This window comes from Carlito syrichta, unplaced genomic scaffold (genome assembly GCF_000164805.1).
Source record: "Carlito syrichta isolate Samal-C Ts95f unplaced genomic scaffold, Tarsius_syrichta-2.0.1 Scaffold256582, whole genome shotgun sequence".
NCBI lineage: Eukaryota > Metazoa > Chordata > Mammalia > Primates > Tarsiidae > Carlito > Carlito syrichta.
Genome location: NW_007200678.1, coordinates 87315 through 95051, shown reverse-complemented (window position 1 = coordinate 95051; position 7737 = coordinate 87315). Strand labels below are relative to the sequence as shown.

Sequence of the window (7737 nt, the reverse complement as noted above, 5' to 3'; positions counted from 1 at the left end):
AGAACACCTCTTATCAACAGGGTGCCTGAATGAAACGTAATTGTACACCTAACCCTTAACTGTACTCCACAAAACCATAATAAAAAATATTGATTAATAAAAAATTTAAAAAAAGAAATAACAAAACAAACAACAACAAAAAAGAATGTTCTTGATGGAACAGTAAAAAGGTATTAATTTTATTATGTTTCAATCCCTGAGTATGTGACTTTTCATTTAAGATGTATATGGAAGTATGATGGTCATCTTGAGGAAAATCACTTGCATTACTGAGTCGTGAGGTAAATTGATTGCTTTTTTATGGAACCCTCATTTTTCCTTGAAGGAACAACTGACACACAAACTATAGTTATTTAGACTTGGATATTTGGCACTTTAAGGAAAACAACTGACACTGTTTATTGCCAATGCGCTTTCACAAAAATTATAATTGGAACTCTTGATATATGAGCTTAATGGTTTCCTAATACTTAAAGACTTGTCTAGTAAGATTGGTAGTGACATTAATAAATGTGGTTTTTGGATATAATATAATGAAAAGTATCCTCATTTAGAAGAGGGCATAACAAGCCAATATTTTCTAAATGATCAATACATAATGTTAAAAAAATGCATGAATAAAAGATTTATTCAAAGTGTAAGACAGATCAATGGATTTTTATGTAACCTAGTATGAAAAAATTCAGATGCTATTGTATTATTATTCTGCAAGAGCTGCCATAAAGCAGGTTGTGTGGCTTAAACAACAGAAATGTACTTCTTGCAGCTCTGGAGGCTAGAAATTCAATATTAAGGTACCAGCCAATTCGGTTCTCCATGAAGGCTCTCTTTCTGGTTTGTAGATGTCCTGCTTCTTACTGTGTCCTCACAGGGTAGAGAAGAGGGGGGAGAGAGAGGAAGGGGGAGGAAGAATGTGCACTTGGGTACACACTCTTTTAAGGACACTGATCTATCATTATCCCACCCTTATGACCTCACTTAGCCTTATCTTCTTAGACCTTATCTCCAAATAGTCAACCTGGGGGCCAGGGCTTCAACATATGCATTTTTGAGGGGGACACAAATTCAGTTCATACAAGATATGGTTTCATCAGACAAGTCTGGGTATTATAAGAAAAAAAAGATGATATGGCTTCAGATTTTAGATTGCAACTCACTTTTGAGAAACTATTTGTTAAATGTTGGTATAGTACAAAGATGATAATCCACAGTTATAAAAAAATATTAAAATGTCCCTTTCTTTTCCAACTTTATTATCTGTCTGAAGCTAAATTGTGTTCATATACCTCAACCCAAACAACTAATTTTAACAGACTAAATATAGATCCAGTTTAATTTCTTCTTTAAGACAAACAGGAAAGAGTTTAGTAGTTGAAACAGAGACCGTAGGGTCTATAAAGCTGGAAATATTTACTATTATAGGAAAAATCTGTCTAATCTAGGTGATTCCTTCACTTCTTTCCTGTATTGGATCATTTCCTGGGTTTCATGTCTTCTTCTTTCTTGATTTACTACTCCTTAATTCACAGCAACTTTCTGAGGAAAGCTGTATGAGAAGCATTTTTTTTTTTTTTTTTGAGATCTTGCATGTCAGAACATTTCCTTTCCTATTCTTGCATTTTATTAAGAGCTTAGCTGGGCAAGAATTTTAGCATGGAGATTATAATCCATCAGAAATTAATAAGATTTGCTTCTCTGTCATCTAGCTTCTAGGGTTGTGATAGAAAAGTCTGAAGTTACTCTGATTTCTGATCTACTGTATGTGACCTTTTCCTCTTTCTTAGAAGCCTATAGGGGATTTTCTTTGTCGCCAGTGTCTTGGAGATGATGTGTCTCTACCACTGTGCTAGACACACTGTCCTAAACCCGTTCAATATGGAAAGTCATATCTTTCAGTAATGGAGCACTTCCTAGAATTATTTACTTATTTATTAGCATATGTATGTATGTATGTATGAGACAGGATCTCACTATGTTGCCTAGGCTGGTCTCAAACTCTTGGCCTTAAGCAATCCTCCTGCTCGGCTCCCCAAAGTTCTGGGCTTACAGGTGTGAGTCACCACACCTGGTCTGAAAATTACTTTTGTTGGTCATTTCTTCCCCTGTTTTCTTTGTTCTCTATTTCTGAAATGCTTACTGAGTAGATATTGGATATCTTGGACTAGTCCTCTAATTTTCTTACCTTTTCTATCTCTTTCTGGGATAATTCCTCAACTTTACCTTTCAACAAAAATCTTGAATCTTCATTTCTTCTACCATGTTTCTAATTCCTAAGAACTCTTTTTCCCCCTCCAAATATTTCTTTTTTTAAAAGTATCCAGATTTTGTGATATAGATATTCTCTCTTTAAAAAATTCTCTGAAGATATGAATGATAGTTTCTTTCCCCTGCTTAGAGGCTTTCCTCTTAGTTCATACATGAAAGTGAAATCCTAAAAAGTTCTTATTGTCCGGGTGGAACTCACTATTTGTAAGCTTTATTGTAGAAAGAAACAGCTGGGTTGTTGGTTGGGAAACCCTTATGGTTAGTATCTTCACATCTTTATTCTTTACTACTCAGATTCTTCAGAGAAAGTTTTTCCCATCTCCTGACTTAAGGGTATATAGGCCTGGCTACCAGAATTCATGGGTTGGTGGGGAAAAGAAAGCTGGTATTCTCACCTACATAACCAATGCTTGTATACCTAACCCTGAATTGTACCCCCACATCTTTAGTAAAATAAAATAAAATAAAATAAGAAACAAACAAACAAAAAAAGAAAGCTGGCATTCTTACCATTCAGTATGCCAACACTCAATCTCCCTTAAGGCGCCACTACCATTAAGTATGTTTGGTGTCCTCTAGTTCAGATACTCTTATTTCTCTCCTGTATAGAGAACAAATGTCTGGTGTTCTGCTAAGTTACGGGAAGCAATCTTCTTTTTTTATAATTGGAGAAAAGGCACACATTTTCTCTAGCATGTATAAAAGGGGATAATCACAGAATGGCCACCCTGCAATCTTTTGAAATAAACTTTCAACCAATACTGTTGTTAGCTTCATGTTCATCCACTCCTCCCCTGCCTTCTAGAGTTATCTGGTGCTGTCAATTTCTGAATTTTTTAAGGTTCTGCTATGTAAAGTGGGTTGTTTCTTGGCTTCCTCTATTGCTGGCTCAGGATTCAGCTTTCTCAGGACTGCTAAGTCAGTTACCACTCATCCATCTGCAAACCAGCTTCCAAAATTCTGTTGCTGTTGTCTCCTCTCCCACTCTCTTTGTTCTTGTGGGTTTATGTCTTTAAAAAAAATCACTTTACTGTTGTTTCAGTGAGGTTTTGGGAGGGAATGAAAGTAAATGCGGGTATTGAATCTTCCATCTTTATTTGAAACCTCTTTATAATAAAATATATTTTTTAACTTCCATTTAATATTACAGTATAAACACTTCCCATGTTCCTCCATGGTCTTTGTAAACAGCTGTAATAATTGCATAACTGCAATTATTGTAATAATTTCATTGAGTAGGTACCATATTTTACTTAATCATGACCCCATTTTTGGATGTTTGACATTGTTTCTGTTTGGGTGCAGGGGAATAGTTTTTCCTAGAGTCATCTTTCTTTTATCACTCTCATTTATTCCCTACATCTAAGAATACCTGGTGACATTCTTCTCCACTCTGTTGTTCGTTTGTGGTTCCATCACCTTGTGCCTTGATTATGGCGCTACATCGTTAAGTTATCTTCACAGGTCTATAATACTGAGTGATCTATCACAGAAACAAAGAACTGAGAATCACATGTTCTCACTCATGAGCGGACCCTGAACAATTATCATTATACTATAAGTAAAAGATTGGCAGTAGTGGGAAACTGCCAGGGGAAGGTGGGATGCGGAATTGGTATTAGTGGGAATCTGCTGGTAGAAAGAGGGGCACACCTCATCAATAAAGGTACCTGCATAATGAACATTTGTATACCTAACCCTGAATTGTACCCTACATCTTCAAAATAAAAAAATTAAAAATTAAAGAAAAAATCTTCACAGCTCCAGTCATTCTGCACAATGATGCAGCACTCATCTTTCTAACATCTAACTGTTCTCATGACACTTCAGAGGAACCCTAACACAAATGTAATTCATTTGTGACTGGAATTTGAGCTTTTCCATAGTTTGATTCCACCCTACCTGGGCAAACTCTCCCCTTTTCCCCCAAGTATCTTTCTCCAAACAGGTGCTGCTCTCCTAACTGCAGCTGGAGCTGCCTCTCCTGCCTTTGTCAATCCCCATTTACCCTCATTTAAACCCTATTTCCTACACTAAGCCTCTCCCACCACATTTCTTTGCTTACACAATTTCTTCTTTCACCTGATAATAGATAAGAAACAAGTCACCCGCTTTGAAGTGCTAAGGGTCAGTCTTGCCTTCTCAGTGAGATTAAGGCAGGGGCTCTTACATTTCTTCTCTATGGTGGCTGCCCCATACCTCCCTTGTCCCACCACCATGGTACCCCAACCCAGGGCTTACCACAATTCACGGGATGGAATGGAGGTAAGTGGAGATAGAACAACAATGTGTAAGTTGTTACCTTGCCCTCTGGGGTCAGTGTCCAGATCACAGAGAAGGTCAGCTTGTCAGTCATGGGATTGAGACTACACAGCTCCTCACACAGCAGCCTGGGAAGCATGGGGATCACCTGCAAACAGAGGACAGGCCCATGAGCATCTTTCTCCAACCCACAGAAGTTTGTTCCAGGCTTAGGAGAAGCACAGAGGGCAGGATTTTGGTGAACAGCTTCAGTTTTTTCCAGAGCAAGCTGAAGATAGAGGTGGCTCTGTTCCCAAAGACTCTACAGAAAGACCACACTATCTTTACGTTTCTAGTCTCTAGAGTCAAATGGGAAAGTGAGAAGAGCTAGTAACAGAAAGTAAAAAGTCCTTTGTAGCAATGAAAAATAGTTACATTTGAAGATCTACTAAAAACCGCAAGTTTCAAACTCAAGAACGACTTGTGCTTTTGGACATAACTATTCCAGTTGAACTATATACTAATATATACTTAAGAACCTGAGGGCTGAGTATAAACTCTTGACAGAGTTTCATCAATGTAAAATCAAGCTGTTGTTGAATCAATGCTTTAGTAATTTAACACACCACAATTTACCAAATTACAAGTTGGAACACTAACAGGATACTCTAATAAAATATCACTAGTGCAATAAAACTGAAAGAGTCATAAATCAAGGTTTCCCAGATGAGCACTTTTGTCAACTAGTTACCCATTTTGCAGTTCTTTAAAGCCTAAATGATTTCTTCTCTATATTGACTGCTGTATCCTATAATAAATGGAGTTATTCTTTAATTAATTTTTCAACTTAGTTTCAAATGATGCCTTACAGTTGTCCCAAAATATTACTTGTTTTTTCTAAAATTTCAAAGATGCAACAAATACTTCTTCCTGTGTCTCCTGAAGATACTTCAAACTCTTCCCCACCTATCTTTAAATCTGTTTCTTCTCCCATATTTTTCTTGATTAATGGCATTACCATCCACTCCACCTCTCAAACTAAAGACATCAGCAATACCAACCAGTTACTCAACACACTTACTGTGGCCCTCCCTAGTGTGTGGTGTTGAGCATGGGTAACACCATAACCACGGCCTAGTTAACTGAGAAGTGATAGGCAAGAGGGCAACTATGCTGTAGTTGAGATAAATTTAACTAATTAATATTTTTTTAATCAGCAGAAACAAAACAAACCTCAGTGGTTTCTTATTCTGTGTGAGGTGTGCCTGTATCTATACTCTGCTTGAGTACAGTAAGTATCTTCGGTATAAAATAGTAAATTCTAGAACTCATGGTCCACACAAGTAAAAAATAACTTAAAATTATTTGGCATTATTCTAAAATATGCTGTATCTTTTAACATCTAAGTAAAACTAATGACTACTTGAAAGCTTTGGTAATAGCTTTTACAAAAAAATTTTTCCTTGCCATTGCTTTTACGCCATCAGTTCAGATGACACTATATTTTTTTTGTTGACTTATTTACTGGTGCATTAAAGTGTGATCTAAATATTTATTGTTTTCTTGTACATGTAAAGTGTGTTAAAAATAATACAGCCAGGCATGGTGGCTCAAGCCTGTAATCCCAACATTTTGGGAGACCGAGGTGAGTGGATTGTCTGAGTCCATGGGTTTCAGAACAGCCTGGGCAACTTGTTGAGACCTCATCTCTACAGTAAATTTAAAAAATTAGCCAGGTGTGATAGCGCACGCCTGTAGTTCCAACTACTTGGAAGGCTGAGGTGGAAGGTTCGCCTAAGTCCAGCAGGTCAACGCTGGTGTGGCCATGATGGTGCTATTGCACTCCAGTCTGGGCAACGGAGTGAGGCTTCAACTCAAATAATAATAATAATAATAATAACAACAACAACAACACATCTTTACCTCTGTAAACACATTGCACAAAATGGAGAATTACAATATCTATCATATTGTCTCATGATCGAATTATAAAGACTTCATATCATTTCAGCCTTTGGACTATGTTAGGGACTAAACTGTCCCCCACAAGCTTCATAAGTTGAAATCCTAACCCCCATTATGACTGTATTTGGAAATAGGGTCTTTAGGAGGTAATTAAGGTTAAACGAGGTTATAAAGGTGGGGCCCTAATCTAATAGGACTTTATGAAAAGAGGGAGAGATAACACACACTTTCTCTCTGCAAGTGGGCACAGAGAAGAGGCCAAGTGAGGACACAGCCTTATACAAGCCAAAAAGACAGCCCTCACAAGGAACTGAATTGGCCAGCACCTTGATCGGGAATTTCTAACCTCCAAAAATGTGAGAAAATAAATTTCTGTTGTTTGAGCTACTCAGTCTACGGTATGTTGTCATAGGGGCCTGGGCTAACTAAGACACCCTAAATCAAGTGTATTGGGTATGCATTCTTGTATTCTCCTCTGGGCTGCATTAGCAGATAATTATACCAACTGTATTTTAGTAGCTTGCATGCTTGTTGCAATGATATTAGACAAGACATTAATAGTATTTTTGTTTTTTACAGATAATTAGTGTTTCTTCTAAGTGTTCAAGGTAGTATTCACTTTAAATAACAAAGCTGAGTACCTGATAGAACATAATTCCTGACTTCATGTTTTAGTGTTTGTCAAAAGAAAGTCATTACAACTTGGACCTAGACTGGACTCTGGAACAGAAAGAAAACACTGATGGAAAAACCTGGTGAAATTCAATAACATATAGAGTCTAGTTAATAATAATGTTCCAATATCAGTTTCTTAGTTATAACAAATGTAGCATGGTAATATAAGATGCTAGCAATGGAGGAACTTGGTGTGGAGTATATGGGACCTGTCTGTACTATCCTTGCAACTTTCCTGTAAATTTAAAAGTAGTCCAAAATAAGCTTTGGCCCCCTCCCCTACCTTGGGGAGGTGAATCTACTCTTTCTCTCTAATTTACTTTCTAAATAAACTTTATTTTCTAATCTAAAAAAAGAAGTCCAAAATAAATGAGCTCATTAAAAATAAAGTCACTATTTTCATTAAATGATCTTGTGTTATAAATGTAAATTTGAAACAAATTTATGCTAGTTAGACTAATGAAAACCTGATCTGTTTCTATATACTGGAGCTTGGGATTCAGATTTTATTTATGAAAATGGCTTCGTGACTTAAAAAACAAACGAAAACAAGGTCTAAAGCCCTTTACATCAATTGATTGAGAGGCACTC

The 7737-nt window shown here is 36.7% G+C and overlaps 1 protein-coding gene across 1 annotated transcript in view; it reads right to left on the bottom strand.

Moving 5' to 3' along the window:
* Positions 1–7737, bottom strand: part of DIS3L2 (DIS3 like 3'-5' exoribonuclease 2) — a 151238-nt gene that overhangs the window by 90949 nt on the left and 52552 nt on the right. The window contains exon 4 of the mRNA XM_008052111.1: positions 4568–4675. Within this exon, the coding sequence (XP_008050302.1) occupies positions 4568–4675 (108 nt within the window). The remainder of the gene's footprint in view (positions 1–4567; positions 4676–7737) is intronic.